Here is a 17,333-nt window from a genome sequence, read left to right as displayed (position 1 = left end):
TATCAATTTATGTGGAAACATGGATTGGGGTATGAAACCGTAAAACGCAAGAGGTCCTTAGCACATTTATAGCCCTCATAATTCTCACCTAGGGCTGGCCAGTGGGACGGGATGGGACGGGACGGGACGGGATTAAGGGGACGGGGATTTGGGGGGATGGTGGAGTGGGTCGGGATCGGGATTAGGGGGACGGGATTTGGGGGGACGGGAAGGGGGATTTGGGGGGATTTTTTTCAACTTTTTCTTGGACGTTTAATTTTTTTTTTTTGAATGTCTAAACACTTAAATAATTGAACAAGACAGTGAAAAAACATCCCAAAGGCTAATAGCCTTTTCTATTATTTATCAGAAATATGATTTTTTTTTTCTAATACAATTTCAAAATTGCAACTTTGTTTTGTAGTTCAAAAGTTGCAAATCACAAAGTAGAATTGGCATTAAAAAAAGTTACATATGCAACCACACGTTTTCTAATTTTCTGACAATCTCTTGAGGATCTTCAGTCAGAATTGAGATTTGTTGGTTAAAGTCTTCAACGTCACTTCCTGCTCCCTCGGATAAGATTGCGTTGTAATTGTAGTCATCTTCTTCATTGATCTCTAGTTGACCGCACCTTCTACGCTCCGCTCTAAAAGGTAATTCACAATCCACACATGTTTTTTTAAACTCTTTACGTCTTTGTATTTTATTACCTTTAAAAACAAAGTTGATAGCAAATTGTACTTTATCAAGAATAGAGCTAAAAAGTTTTAAGCCATCTTTTACAACTAAGTTATAAATATGACATGCACATCTATCATGAAAAAGATGGAGTCCATCGAGTTTTTAAAGCGTCTATAGCTTTAGAATTACTAGAAGCATTATCTAATGAAATAGTCATAATTTTATCATTAATTGCATAGTATTCACTAACTTTATGAATATTTCTTGAAATAAAATTTCCAGTGTTCCTTTCATCAATATATCTATATGCTATAACACATTTTTGCATGAACCAATTATGATAAATCAAATGACATGTAACAGTTAAATAATCGTTACCATTAGTACTACGACCTATGTTAGAGGTGATAGCCACTTTACCCTCTAAATGATACAATGCATAACGTAAATATTGTTGATATTCATGCGCAAATTTTAAAACATCTCTTCTAACAGTTGATCTAGGAAAACCATTAAAAGCAGGGTCATATGCTTCTCGAATATAATGAATAAAATGTATATGTTTATAGTTGGAAATTGGGTTAAAATGTATTAAATATACTAACTTAGGGGTTAAAATTAAATATTAAGGGGTAGGGGGATTTTGGGGAGTGTTTGGGGGGCCAAAGTGACGGATTATAGCCGTTGCCAACGGCTATAATTGCAAATGGCCGTTTGTGCAATGGCTATTTTGAAATAGATTTTTTTTTAAAAAAAAAAATTGTGTTAACTACTTTATTGTTGTATGTAGTTTGCTTAACATAAGGCATTGTAGCCCAGCTGGTTAAAGCGCAGGTGAGGGCTTTAAGGTCATGTGTTCGAACCTCCCTCACCCCATAATTAATTTTACCCTTTAAAAATGTAAAGGGCCGGGGCGGGATGGGCCGGGGTCGGGGCGGGTCCAGACTGGAGCGGGCCTAGCGGGATCGGGTCACACGGGACAAGCTCTAGGCCCATCTCGAGTTCGAGCCCGCCAAGCTCCAATCCCCATCCCTTATTTCCCCAACGAAACGGGGTGGGCCGGGTCGGGATTCGGGATGGGCCGGGGCGGGGCGGGATCGGGCTGTCCCGGCCCACTGGCCAGCCTTATTCTCACCAAACAATTACTCTATATATGTTTGGCAAACGACATAGTTTACCCCTCAACTATACCCAAAAGTCGATATCACACTTAAACTTTATTAGTAACCTATTACACACCTAATATATGAAAAAAGTGGAACTAATAACACCCTCTGAGCTGATGTGGTATAAAATGTAAAAATAATTAAAAAATAGGCGCATTTTGATTAAAATTAATTCATTTTTTCTTTTTCTTTTTTTTTAATTGCAAAGTTAATATTTTTGTAATCCCACCCCCATTCTTCTTTCATTTTTGTAATCTCACTTCCACCCCCACTTCTTCTTCATTTTTCCGCCATTGATGGAGCTCCATCCGCCACAAATCATTTCACCACCACATCTCACCGGAAAACACCATAGCCACCACCACCACCGCCATAAATTTCACCCATTTCTCTTCCTTTCTTGAAAAAGTTATCAAAATACTACAAGAAAAGGTTCAAATTTTGGAGCCATTAAAACTGGGAATTTTGTAGCCATGAAACCTAGGTTACTACTAAATCTCTGCAAACTCAATTGGATTGTGGATTTTTTTTTTAAATAATGAAATTGGAAAGTAACAATTAATTGCCGGATTAAACAATGTGATGAGAAAAATGGAGGAAAGGGGCAGGGGGCGTGAAGATAGAGGAGGAGGAGGAGAAGGGGCGGGGGAAAGGCAGCAGTGGGGGTGGGGATGAGATTAAAAAATATGAATTTGGAGGATGGGAATGAAGAAGAAATAGGGTGGTAGTGAAATGTGAATATGTGTCACGACCCAACCGGAGGGCCGCGACGGGCACCCGGTGCTAACCCACCCGGGCACCTCTTATCGTACTTTCACATTTACATCTAGGTGGGCCACATAGCTAAATCATACTTTCCATCCATTATTCATACTAATCTCATTTGGCAACAATACATATATATCATCGTCAATAACAACGCCCATATAGATGTACATAAGCCGACGAGGCTAACAAAATGATATCCAAAATATAGGCCGACAAGGACAAACACATCTAACCATATACACATGTCTACGAGCCTCGAATGAGAGTATGTCATATCATATAGGCGGGACAGGACCCCGCTATGCCCATAAATATGTACACAAAAAAATAAATACCAAAAGCTGTAGCTCCGAATGAAATGGAGCTCCGCTATGTAGTCCCTGAGTAATAAAGCTATGGATCAAGCCTGTCTCCCTGACCACCTGCGGGCATAACGCAGCGTCCACAAACAAAAGGACGTCAGTACGAAGAATGTACTGAGTATGTAAAGCATGGTCAACATCATTATGAAAGCACAATAGACAACATAAGAAATAGCATAGGATGGGAGATAGTAGTATCATCGTCACAAACACTTACTTGCTTTTCATAGGGACTTTCCATTTCTAATGTGTGATTGTGTACATACATCTGTATCCGTATCCGTATTTATATCCGTACTCATTTACATTTCGTATCCATTTTCGTATTCATATACATATTCATATTCATATACATATCATTTACATAGCATACCCGACCATAAAAGTTCGGTGTTTCACATATCTGGCCCTACCAAGGCTCAGGGTTGTCCGTACCCAACTGCAGTGGTGCGCACGCAATATATATATATATATATTCTACCCGGCCATATAAGCTCGGGGTTTCATAATACTCATACATAGGCACATATACATAAAAGCCCATAAGCGTCTTTAGCATCATTACTATCGTCGTTCATTACATCTATCCCTAGAGGATTACTCATCATAGGAGGAATTTAGTACAATCGTAACATATCGAGAATCATGAGCTTAGTAGCTTTTAAAGATAGAATCATTTGGAGGACATCATAGGCTTATAGAAGATTAGATATTTGGCCAAGGAACCATGCCTTTTGAAAGAAGGGTTAGCCTTACATACCTTTCCGTTCAACTATTCTATCACTTGCACGTTCTTCTTCAATGCTCACGTTTCTACCTTCATTAGAGTTATACTATCATTAGAAAATGGCAAAAGTCATAGATAGCCCCCTAAACTTTACCACATTTTCCACATGGCTACCTAAACCGGGAGTTGTACCTATTGACTACCTAAACTACCCTGAATTTATACCACATAAGCACCTTTTGGCCTTTTTTTAATTACACTTGGGCGCGTGTATATACGCCCAGATGACGTGTATTTTAGCTCCATTTAACGCCTCCCACGTGGAAAATAAAATCCACGTGGTTTTAAAAAAAAAAAAAAACGGTTTCCTAATGTAAATGGGCTACCGTTAACCTAATTCCCATTTTTGCTCTTTCTCTCTCCCCGAGCTGTCTCTCTCTCACCGCGACCACATCGACGGTGAGTATCACCGTCGATTAAAGGTGTTTCGAGGATAATATCTTACGTGTAAGTATCTTAAACCTTTGTATCTCTCTAGATTAGTTGTTAATCGTGTTCATAATGGTTGTTTAAGGTTGCTAGGGTTTTACTTTTTGAGATTAGTTTAGTTTTTTTTTTTGTTTGTTTAGTATTCTGTCCCTTTTCGTTACTATATTTGTAGTGTAGTAGTCGTTTCCTGGTGGTGAGTGGGATTAGAAAGTTAGTATATTCCGTCCCTTTCCGTTCCCTTTCCGTTACTATATTTGTAGAAAGTTAGGTTTTTAATTTCCAGATTTGGGGTTATGTGTTTGAGAATATTCCCTGCTCCATTTCTGTAAAATATGCCTTAAAAGTGTGCCCTTTTGGTAATTTTGCTGAAATTAAATCATTTTGTGATTTTTTTTTTCAGGTTTACCTTACTAATTGACCATGGAGGAGGTCATATTTACACACATTCACTACGGTGGGACCTTTGTAGAAAATCCTGACCCTAATTACCATTCCTTTTTAGTGCCAATCATCAGGTATATCGAGAAAGACTACTTTTCCCTAATGGAATTGCTTTATTATACTAGAGAATTAGACTATTTATCAGTTGGTGGTTTTTTTTACCAAGATGCAAATACTAGAGAATTCAATGTTATTGAGTCTGACAGACATCTACTGGACTTAATAAAAAACCTAAAAAATGAGTACCCCTTTCATGTATATGTCCTTCATTCATTGGATACTGCCTTGGCTGAAACTGATGGGCCTGTTGGTCTTTTAAAAGGCCCAGAAGTTTCTTCTAGTCCAACTAGGTCATCAAAAGGGGTTGGGGCCGTTGATAACTTAGATAAAGAGGGTGTTGGGGCTGCTGCTGATAACCTAAATCATGAGGGTGTTTAGTCTGCTTATGATAGCCTAGATCAGGAGGGTGTTGGGGTTACTCCTGAGTTTGTATATGGGGCTGAAGCATCTAATATATCTGATTGTGTGAGTAGTGATTCAGATTTAGGAGAAATACCACCAGAAGATGGGTCAGATATAGATGAGGAGTTGAGAGCTATTAGACAAGAAAGAAGAAGGAAGCAAATAAAGAAAAAAAAGGTTGTTGCAACTCAAGAAATTCCAGTTAGAGAGGCTGGTGGTATAGATAGAGGGTTTGAGGATATTGGAAAAAATAAGTCTAACAAATATGCTGGGAAATTGGGTGGAGATGAGGAATATATTGATAGCTCTGACTGTTGGAGTGAAAACAGTGAAGAACAGCTTGATATAGATGCTGTAAGGCAGGTAGATTTACCTTCTAGAAGGAAAAGCAAAAAAGTTAAGTATGATGAAGATTGTGAGGTGACTGTTTTTGAGCTTGGAATGGTCTTTGATGGTGTAACACAATTTAGAAAGGCTTTAGCAGACTATGCTGTAGAATATAGGAGGCAGTTGAAGGTAAGACCAAATGATAGCCATAGGGTGAGGGCTAAGTGTAAAAATATCAAGTGTAAATGGGTGTTGGCAGCTAAGCTTGATAGGGACACAGGTGATTTTAAGGTGATTACCTATCATCCCATTCACAAGTGTATTCCTTTGAACAAAAACAAGATGTGCACTTCTAAGCTAATAGAAAGGAAGTTCAAGGACAGAATTGTTTCTCAACCTTACATAAGGATATGGGAAATTCAGGAATTGGTAAGAGACAAGCTTGGTCTTTATGTTGGTAGGACTGTTTGCCACAGGGCAAAACAGAGGGTTATGATAGAAAATATGGGTGACTGAAATCTGGAATTTTCCAGATTATGTGACTATGCTGACATGATCAAGCAAACCAATCCAGGAAGTAGTTGCTGGGTTAAAATTGATAAGGAGACTGAACCTGGGAAAAACGTTTTTGTGTACTTCTATGTGTGCTTCCAGGCATTTAAGCAAGGCTGGTTGGATGGGTGCAGAAAAATAATATGATTCGATGGTTGTTTTCTGAAAGGAGCTTGTAAGGGTGAGCTATTGGTAGCTGTGGGCAAGAATGGGAACAACCAAATGTATCCTATTGCCTGGGCAGTGGTGAAAACAGAGACTAAACATAGCTGGAATTGGTTCATAAAGTACTTGATTGCTGATATGAATTTGGGAAATGGTGAAGGGTTGACTGTAATGTCAGACATGCAAAAGGTACCATTTTTGTTCCATTTAATTAAAATTTAGTTTAGTAGAGGACATTTCAGTATGTTTAACTATTTTTTTTTGGGTACTTTGCAGACTTTTGGAAGGGACTTATGTTACACCTCGGAAATTTCTCCGTACTTGTGGGACGAGTAGAACTATGAAGGGCTTGAGTGAATGATGTGTTGTTAAGTCGGGAATGGTTAATTAAGAATTTTTGGAAATAAGAAAGTCGCGAAAAATTTTCAGTCCAGTGGTCGTATATGGCACTATACGGCCCGTAAAGTGATTTACGGACCGTATAGTGCAATCGTCCTTCAGCTTGCCAAAAATCTCAAGTTCTGCCCAGTGTTGAATATGGTTAAATACGACCCAGTTTACAGCCCGTAAACTGGTTTACGGCCCGTAAACTGGTTTACGGTCCGTAAACCAGGTCGTAAACTGCCATGTTCCTCAGCCAAAACTTTCTGTTTTTGAAATGATTAAATATGGCCATGGAGGACGAACCGTAAATTAAAATACGGTCCGTATATGGTGGTTTACCACCACTGTTCATCCCGACAAGAATTCATTAAAGATCATATTTTGTGATTTTTAAAAGGGACTTAAGCTCATTTCATTTCATTTTCCATCAAGACAACTCAAGAGACTTCTAGAACTCTCCAAATATTTCCTCCACAAGAATTCAAGAGAATTAAAGGGGATATCAAGACCAACAACACTAATTTCATGGAATCAAGTGTAAGAACACAATAAAGGATCATCTAAGTGAAGAAATTTCAAAGAAGGTGGAACTAGGGTTTTGGCTAATTGAAGTATTTCAACTTAAGGATTGTTCAACCATCATCTAAGGTAAGTTTCATGATTATTCCATGTTGTTTGAAGTATTGGAAAGCTTAGACACTTGCAATGTAGAATAACATAGAAATGGGTCATTGTTGAGTGAATAGTGACATAAATGAATGATAGTGGAATTGAACTATGAATATTGAAGTGTTGTGAGTACAAATACGTTATAAATGATGTTTATATGATGAAACAAGCATTAAATGCATGAAAATGCAAGGATGAGCTAGAAGTAGAAATAAGGGAAAATTGGAGGGAAATGGTGGATTTTGCCAAATGTACGTAAACGACGATTGTCGATTGCGGTATTGTAAGTAATATTATGAATGTTGGGAGTTAATATAAAACATGAGAAAAGTAGTATGAGCGAAGGAAGCGTTGTCCGACTTCTCCTAGAATTAGCGATGCGTTCTTATAGTTAGTTTACTAATGTTGATACGAATTCTCTTATGAAGGTAACGACATGATATCGACGGAGAACAAGTGAGCGATATCTTAGATAAACGACCAAGGTATGTGAGGCTAGTCCTTCTTTCTAATGGCATGAATCTTTTAGCTTGAATCCCTATTCCTTCCATGAGTTCTTACATTCTAAGAAGTTAAAAGTTTATACCTATGAATGTCTATATGAGATAAGTTATACGATATGATGACACTAGAATGATGATGATGTTATTCCTTGCCTACACTCACCTTATGTACTAGTCCTTAAGGTGAGGCAGAATGTCCATAATGGTTCCATAATGTAACTGGGGGATCACGACCGTACGTCACCCCGATAGAGTAAAGTTGATCATGAGCCTTATACACGCATTATGATAAGATAAGAATTTTATGATAAGCATATTACTATGAGTATTTACATTAAGTATGTCATGAGCATTTTACACCGTGCCTAGTTGGCCGGGCAGACACCGCTTCGGCGGGCGGCGATACGGATACACCACGACCTTCGGGCGTGGGCAGACGCCACTAGTGGGCGGCATGAGATGGTACCCCGGACGCGGGAGGCCTGCACGCGGGCTAATATTATTGATTATCACACCGTTCCGACATGGACGGGCAGCTTGCATATGATGCATACATGTTATGATGATGAGTATGAGTAAGATAGCATGCATTACTTCATTTATGATTATCAGTCAGATCCAGATGTCTCATGTTGATGTTATCCCCATATTATTGATGTCTCCTTTCATTATGTATGCCTCTCATACTCGGTACAATATTCGTACTGACGTCCTTTCTTTGGACGCTGTGTTCATGCCCACAGGTAGACAGGGAGGAGAGCTTGGCCCAGGTCCTCAGTAGCTGTCAGCTGATAGATAGCACTCCATTGTTCGGAGGTGCTTATGGCTATTCTTTTGATGTACATTCATATATGCATATTTTTTTGGCATGACGGAGTCTTGTTCCGCCTATGTATTCATTATGTTAGTAGAGGCTCGTAGATACGCAGTGTGGGTTAGATGGTCTCACAAGATGTTTTCATATGTATGTATATTATTTGGATGGCCGAGAGGCAAATGTATATAAAGTATTTATGTTTTGATTAAATATGATTTTCCTACAATTGGTATGAAAAATTGATAAAAGAGTAGTAAACGGGCAAGACAAGTAGTAGAGTGAGCGGTGCTCGGTAATTTGCTCCGGGTACCCGTCGCGGCCCCTAGTTGGGTCGTGACAACTTATTCCTGTCTTATTCGAGCTGCTGCCAAATGCTGAGACAAGGAGATGTGCTAGACATGTTTGGAGTAATTGGCACAAAGAGTGGAGAGGAGAAGAAAGAAGGAAACAGTTTTGGAGATGCTCTAAGGCTAGCTTTGAAGTCAAGTTTAAAGCAGTGTTTAAAAAGGCAGGGGCGTAAGGCGGGGCGTTTTACATATGCCTCGGTGAGGCGTAAGCCCCATGGGTATTTAATTTTTTGTATTTCATAAAATAATATAATTATAATAAATATTTTTAAATGGGTAAAATTACATAAAAAATGAAAGAAAAGTGTGTATATATATATATAACCTTACAAGTATAAACAATACAATGAAATAAAAGTTATTATGAAATGCAAATCAACTCTAACATCTTAACTTTCAAACAATGAAAAATCACAATTTGTTAAAACAATATTACTATCATTCTATTCATTGTATCTCCCTATAAACAACTTTATCAGTATTATAATTGAAATGTAACTCCTTCATGAATAAAACTAAAATTACTTTCAAATAGAGAAATAATAAAATATGATAATTTGATACATAGGACAAAAGACCAATGACAAGTGAAAATTCACAATTCGGTTATGTATTCTTAAAAGAAATATTAAGTGATATTCACCCTCACGATGTTCTCATATAGTAAATATGCAATACTACCACTTGTTATTTGAGTTATACCCAATCTTCTTATTTCGGTAAATGAAAAATTATTAAGTATCAATCATTTGTTAAAGAATTATGAGGGTCAACGATTTTAATTAAGGAATTTAACATATAATTGTGTAAGAACTATTAGGCGAGCCCCGAGCGTTAGGCGTGTTTAGGGCGTACAATCGGGCGCTTAGGGCGTAAGCCTCGCAAGAATTAAGCCCCGCACGTGAGCCCTGGGGCATTTTGCTAGTGCCCCGCCTCGGGGCGAGTCCCAGAACTGCCTTTTAAAACACTGGTTTAAAGAGGAGATGGATAAAATGTCCAAATTGGGTAAGCCCACGATAATGGAGGATTTTATGCATTATGAGCCTTTTACTTTTTGTAGGGCATATTTCAAGTTTCATTCCAAGTGTGATGTTGTGGAAAATAACATGTGTGAGACTTTTAATTCTTGGATCTTAGCTGCTAGACATAAATCTATTATCACCATGTTAGAGGAAATTAGGCATAAAATGATGAATAGGCATGTAGACATGATCAAATTTGCTGAAACTTGGATTGATGATATTGCCCCTATGGCAAGAAGAATATTGGAAGAAAACAAGGAGTTGTCTAATAGGTGTCATGTTCAATGGAATGGGGTTCATGGTTTTGAAATTAGAGATGGTGGGTTCACATTTGTTGTCCACTTGGATAAGAAATATTGTGACTGTAGGCTGTGGATGTTAAGGGGTGTTTCTTGCCCTCATGCTGTTTGTGCTTATTATTACTTGAATCAAGATCCTGATGCACATGTAGAGCATTGGTATAGGAAGGAAACATTTCTTAAGGCTTATAGCCACTTCATCCAACCTATTACCAATATGAGGATGTGGCCTAAGACTACAAACCCATCAATAGAGCCTCCAGTGCCAAGAAAAATGCCTGGGGACCAAAGAAGAAAAGAATGAAGGATAAAAATGAGCCAAAGAAATATGGAAAGCTGTCAAAGAAGGGTGTGAAGATGACTTGTTCATTGTGCAAACAAGTTGGCCATAACAAGACTGCCTGTGGAAGAAGAGTAAGTACAATTGAATTTGTCATATTCTTACCTTTAGTTTGTTACATATAAGTCTCTAATTTTCATCCCATTGTTTCTGTTTGGTAGCATGGAATGGGTGATCCTTCTCAACCAATACCCTCAACTGAAAGGCAAGGTGGTCAATCTCAACCAACTCCACCAACTCAATCCAGCTCTGTTTGTAGTGACACAAGTTCTGTGCCAAGAGATTCCCAAACTGTTGCTCTAACACCAGCAGTAAGTATATCTTGTAAAAGTTATTTACATCTTCATTTAAATTATACAATTTATACACTTTGGATCATTTATATTTTTAATTGGGTAATATAGTCTAGAACGAAGAGTTCTGCACATCCAACTGCTAGTTCACAATCAAGCTCAATTTGTGGTGACACAAGGGCTGTGCCAGTAGCTCCACAAAAGAGGGCTCAAGTTGGAGCTGGCAGGGGAAGGGGCAGAAAAAAATTCACAAATGCAAGAGGGGTACCATTTGTGAGTGCAAGAGAAGACTTTTCTTCAGGTCAATTGCCACCATTATCAGGCCACAAAAGGGTATATACTACTGCTGGTTTTGCTGCAGCTACTGGAAATAAAAGTAGGCCTACAACTGGTTTTGGTGTATACTCTAATCCTATTACTGGAGCACAAGTCTTTAATGTAAGTTCACTTTATGATTTGCCTTTATATTTGTTCAACACAATTTACTAATGTTTCACATTTTAATTGAAGCCTGGTACAACAAGTGAGAGGGTTCTACATGGTGCAACAAAGTTGAAGAGTGTTTCACCAACAAATATTGATATTAGTTATAAAGCTCGTGGACTGAAATGGCAAGGAAAAGATGCAATGACCACATCACAACTATCCCGATTGAGAGCCAACAAGAGAAACCAAAAAGTTGCATCAGAAGCAACCATATTTTCAGCAGAAGGAAGCTCCAACAAGTAGTTAATGTAGGAAATTTGTCACATTTAAGTCTCTAAAACAATGTCTTTAGTATATGTAAACTGCAGCAGTGTTGTCTAGCTAGACTTATTATTATGCATTACTATTGTGCCAATGACATTAGCAATGGTACTTTTCGATTAGTGCTAATCAAATTTGTGCCAATACTACTCTTCAATTTATGCCAATGAGTCAAACATGCACGGGGCAGATCAATAGGATTGGAATAGGTGCCATTGGAATATAGGCAGCAACCGTGGCAGTTGTGCCATTTGAAGACAATAAATTTCCTCAAAATACTGAACAACCAAATAAATGGGACGATTGGAGTCAAATACAACTGATTAGCCCATAAATCAAACACCACATCGGGTGAATTCAATTCACTTCATTGAATTCACCCCATCCAACTTTATCTAATCCACTTAATCTTCCATTTCAGCTATCTATAAAACCCACTAACTTCATCCCCATTCTCTTCATCCCATTCAAATTATCCCATTCACTTGTTAAAACAAGTTCATTCAACCTCAAAAATGTTGGCATATTTCGAGAAGAAATTAACACGGTCATACGTAGAAAGTGACGATTTCGTACGTTTAATTTAGCATCCATGTTTCATTTGCTATTTTTATTGCAATAGTTTAGTAATTTTTCATGTTTTTTTGCAGGTGCTTCCTACTAATATTCTTGATGTTCTACCAACCACAAAAACTCATGTCGTTGTTGCTTATGGAGAAAAACGTTACACTATGACCTACAAAATTGAAAAACACGCGCGCTTCTGTCTCGGGTGGAAAGACTTTCTGGAATTCGAGCAATTGACAGAGGGAGATACACTCTGTATTTGAGTCTGCGAGTGTAAGTGCCGGGAGGGCATAGGATTGGAATCCGAGCAATTGACAAAGGGAGATACACTCTGTATTTGGGTCTGCGAGTGTAAGTGCCGGGAGGGCATAGGATTCGATGTTCAAAAGACGGAAGAGGAAGAGGTCATAGTTGTTGACTAGGTCTCTATTTTATTTTCTATGTATGATGCTAGCATTTTAATGAACAATTGCTATGTTTCTTTGCTGATTTATATTCATGTCATATTTGCGACTACTTTACAACGCCAAACACAAGCCAAGTAATTTACAAAATCTAATAACCAAAACATTACTACAAACATAGAAGAAAATCTTTGTAGGAACATTACAAACAGTAACTAGGAAACAATTAGACTACCCAACGATAATTTTTGCAAGTAAAAAACATAGAACAACAACGACAAGCCTGTTGAATTTGGCTTTTGCACAGTCCCTCTCTTCCTTAATTTCCTTCAATTTTTGTTTCAATGAATCATACTTGCCTCCAAGTTCCTTCATTTTATATTTCAATGTATCCCTCTCTTCTTCAACCTCTTTAAGCTTCTCCTTCAAAAGCTCAACCTCTGGAGATGGATCAATCCATTTAAAATAGCCACATCCACCCTTATCCTACATAAAAGTAAAAGAAAATTATGAACACAAAAAATCCAAAAAAATGGCCGAAAATGAAATTTCCAAAAATCAAAATTTTAAAATAGGCACTTACTTTTGGCATCTTGCAACCAAAGAATCTACGACCTGGGTTGTTAACTGTTCTTGAAGTTCTTACATTACAAGAATTACCACAATTACAAATAACATTTTCATCTACAATCCCTGAATTTTGTGACATTGCTATGAAGAAGAGAGAACCAAGACAGAAATAAGAGACAATACAGCCAGCAACAACTTCAAATCGAGAAACAAGGACGAAAAAAATGAACTGAAACAAGAGAGGGAAACGGGGGAGAAAGGAGGAGAAAGGGGAGAGAGAAACGGCTGAAAATGGAGGAGAAAGGAGAGATTTTGGGGTTATTAAAAAAAAGGGTGCCATATCAGCAACAACACAACCCTTCACGCGCCCATTTTGCGTGCAGCACACACGAGCTGCCATGTAGGCAAAAGGTGCTTATGTGGTATAAATTCAGGGTAGTTTAGGTAGTCAATAGGTACAACTCCCAGTTTAGGTAGCCATGAGGAAAATGTGGTAAAGTTTAGGGGGCTATCTATAACTTTTTGTAACAACCCGATATTTTTCCAAGTGTCTTGAATTACTTCCTTATTCATAGTTTATTTAATTTTAGTGGTCTTGTACCAAAGTAGATAATTATGAACTATATTCATATAATATGTATGTAGATATATTTAGTTGTATATATAATTTATAGGATACTTTTTATGAAAAGGCAGTTAAGTGAATAAGTGGGTTAGGCCCATTACTCTAGTTCTGGCCACGTTATATTTCCTAAGGGGAAGAGGGAAATAGAAGGAAAGTATTAACTTGCCTCTAACCTAGAGAGGACAAAAACGATAAAAAAAAAAAGGGAGAACGAGCAGAGCATTTAACAGTTGCTAGCGTAACGTGAAGTTTCCACAATTGCGAGGAAATCAGGTACACAGTACTTCAACTTTAGTATTTAAGAATTTTGTTGCTGGATGTTGTACTATTATGCTAATGGTGGCAAGATTTCATTAGGGACTAGTGATACCTAATATCTAGAGGGGACCACATTGCAAGGATGAAGAATTGTAAAATTTGACTACAAAATTGATTTCAAAAGGGTCAAAGAAAAGTTTGTTTTTTCTGCACATCACGTGCACAGTGCATTGTTTAGTGCAATTTCTTTTTTTTGTTGGTTTCTTTATTTCTTACTTTCTTTCTTTCTATTCTTTAATATTAAATTTTCAATGCAATTGTCTTTGGCAATACCTGTGTTATCCTTTCATAAAGAAACTATATATTTTATGTAAACTATGGTAAACTTCAAAGACCAGTAAGAATGTTTGAATGTTTTTTTTTTCTTCAGCATGTAAAATAATGTGAAGGAAAACAAAAGTTTTCAAGCCTGAAGTTTCACTTTACAATCACTATATTTATTTTGAGACTACAACATGTATATATATTTACAAAATTGTTTATTAATGGTATTGAGATACAATTTCCACTTTTTAAAAGAATCATGGAATCAAGGTATAGAATGTTAAGATTTAGTTCTAAACCCCAAAATTATAGGATTAGTTTTCCTAGGCTAATTTGGACTATTTATTTATGGTATTGAATAGATTGAGGCTATTGGAGTTTGTTTGAAGGAAATTTGGCACTTTCGGAGAGGTTGCGTTCCGGTTATAAGGCAAGTGAGGCTTAAACTCTTAGTTTACTTGCTTTTCATAAAAAGAATATGGTTTGTGTTGTATGTATGCATTTAAACTGTTTAGTTCGTGTGAGTGGGCAAGCATGATCTAAATTGGATAATTTCCAAGTTTCTAAAGTAATGACCGTATGAGTCCTTTAGCGTAATTTCGCTTAAATAGATACTATTTATGTAAATGTAAAGTTTAGAAGTGGTATTGAATGGATGTATGTTCCACTTATCATATCTTCAGAGGGGCGTATTTCCACAGGTCCCATTGATGTTCGGTGAGAGATAGATGCTAGAATTTTAAGTAACCCGGGTAAGATGGGGGTAAATAATGTCCTCTCCGGAAGACGGGGTAAGACATAGACAAATACGTACTATGTCCCATGAGCATACATTCAGAGTCAGTGTATTTCATGTATTGCTCGTCCGGGTAAGATGGGGGTAAATAATGCCCTCTCCGGAAAACGGGGTAAGACATAGATAAATACGTACTATGTCCCGTGAGCATAGATTCAGATTTAGAGTATTTCATGTTTTGCTTGGTTGTGCTTCATGATTTTAGCTTTAGCTTCAGTGTTTGTATATATTTAATATACTTGTACTGTGTAATTGCTTTTATGCATTATCAGGGATTTCAAAGACTTGCCCCAGGGGTAAGCTGAGAGTGTCGATGATCTTGCGGGGTCTTTTAGACTCACACTTGTTGATGTTGTATGTGTGCAGGTGTGGTTAACGGTGACCAGGTAGCCGATACTTGATTCATTCCAGCTTTGTTCAGTCCAGTTCAGTGGAGGTGAGCCACCATTAGATCATGGCGGCCTCTTCTTCTTTAGTTAACTTAGTAGTATTCCGAGCTTCGTCTCGTACTTTTCTATTCAGACTAGTAGTTCCATGACTTAGACATTTTATGGGGTTTATGGGCAAGACTCAGTATTTGTAATTCGCTTCCGCACTTTTCGTTATATTATGAGACTTTGCGTATTATTCATTTTATTCGTTAATTTTCGCATGATTTGCTTAGAGGGTTCGCCTTATGGGTAGAAGCTCGTCAGGTGCCCGATCACGGCCTGAGTGTTAGCTTTGGGTCATGACACTTTTGCCTTAGAAAATCGATAGCTTAGCATACATGACTTAAGCTAGAGAAAATTGGACAGCATCTCCTTTATTTACACGACTTCCTCCATATCATATATCGACTCCCAAACATCAATAATAACATTCACAACATCATAACAATGGTCTTTATTCACCTACATTATCCATATTCCTCAATTCACTTCGAGTCATCCATATCCATGGTCATAACACACTATTACATTCATTCATATACAATGTTTATACCATGTTCTCAATATCATTTATAACATGATTATAATCATAACATATCAAGAATAATTACTCAACCCAAGCTACTACTCACAAACATCACTATTCTCACATTCAAGACCCATTTTCTATCTTCTTCTACAATCCAAGTGTTTCAACTTCTCAATACCTTAAATAACATGGAAAGACCATAAAAATTACCTTGGATGGTGTAGGAATAAGCCTTGGGTGGAAATACTTTAATTGAGCCAAAATCCTAGTTCACCTCCAATGAAATTTCTTGACTTGGATGATCTCTAATGAGTTTCTTACACTTGGTTTTCTTAGTTTGATGAAGTTGATCATAAATTTCTCTTGAGTTCTTATGGATGAATAGTGGAGAGGGTTCTAGAGAGTTCTTGAAGTGTTGGATGAAAATGAAATGAAATGAAATAATGAACTTGGTCCCCTTTTTAATAACTTAAAAATCTGACCCGTCGGGAAAATATACGGACACTTATACGGTCCGTATAAGTGACAGTATAATCCCATCAGTGAGGGACCTTCACTGTGACGATTCTGCGGACCATTATACGGACCGTATAATCGGCCGTGTAACCCATCTTTTCTCTGATCTTGTTCTCGTCACTTCGTTTGATCTTCAATCCTTATGGAACCTTCTTGATACTTGTTTAACACCTCATTAACGATCTAAGGGACGTTATAATTCTTCTCCAAGACACTATTAAATCCTCATTAACTTATTACTCGTAAATCCTTTTCGATACACATCGTATGCCTTGCCCTCTCTTGGCAAACTTTCTCCTCTTACTCCGAAGGTCTTTGCAAATCTCAATTAGGGTCATCAAATGTCATTTCTCACTTATTGAAATACCGTATACTTCGTACCCTTCGTTATTCTATTCACTGTGCATCAGCGGGGAATTTTCTGAGGTGTAACCTTCGTCCCTCCTTAAGAACATTCGTCCTCGAATGTTAAGATCTCGGGGGTTCTATAAAAATTTCGCCAGAGTTTCCCCTGTAATAGGGCACTACCATCCTGTCACAATAGCCTATAATAACAATGCCTCACAGGCCACAACATAATAGCAATAGAGTTTGGCCACACACGACCCAAATGCACAAAAAGGAAAACATACATACCTCATGATCTTGATGTCTCATCTTGGATCTCTCCCGGGGGTTGGAATAAGTGCGGGTACTTGGATTTCATATTTTCTTCCGCTTCCCAGGTCATTTCTTCTCGGTTATTGTTTCTCCATAAAACCTTAATTGAG

General features: G+C 37.6%; 1 protein-coding gene across 1 annotated transcript; it reads right to left on the bottom strand.

Moving 5' to 3' along the window:
- Positions 1-12,652: 12,652 nt before the first annotated feature.
- LOC132642219 (uncharacterized) lies at positions 12,653-13,244 on the bottom strand. The gene is made up of 2 exons (XM_060359477.1): positions 13,098-13,244; positions 12,653-13,000 (listed from the first exon to the last, which is right to left on the bottom strand). The coding sequence occupies exons 1-2, from the start codon at positions 13,221-13,223 to the stop codon at positions 12,746-12,748; spliced, it is 381 nt and encodes a 126-aa protein (XP_060215460.1). The 5' UTR covers positions 13,224-13,244; the 3' UTR covers positions 12,653-12,745.
- Between the last annotated feature and the right edge of the window lie 4,089 nt (positions 13,245-17,333).

The sequence above is a fragment of the Lycium barbarum genome, chromosome 5 (assembly GCF_019175385.1).
Source record: "Lycium barbarum isolate Lr01 chromosome 5, ASM1917538v2, whole genome shotgun sequence".
Taxonomy (NCBI): domain Eukaryota; kingdom Viridiplantae; phylum Streptophyta; class Magnoliopsida; order Solanales; family Solanaceae; genus Lycium; species Lycium barbarum.
This window is presented reverse-complemented; position numbering and strand designations above follow the sequence as displayed.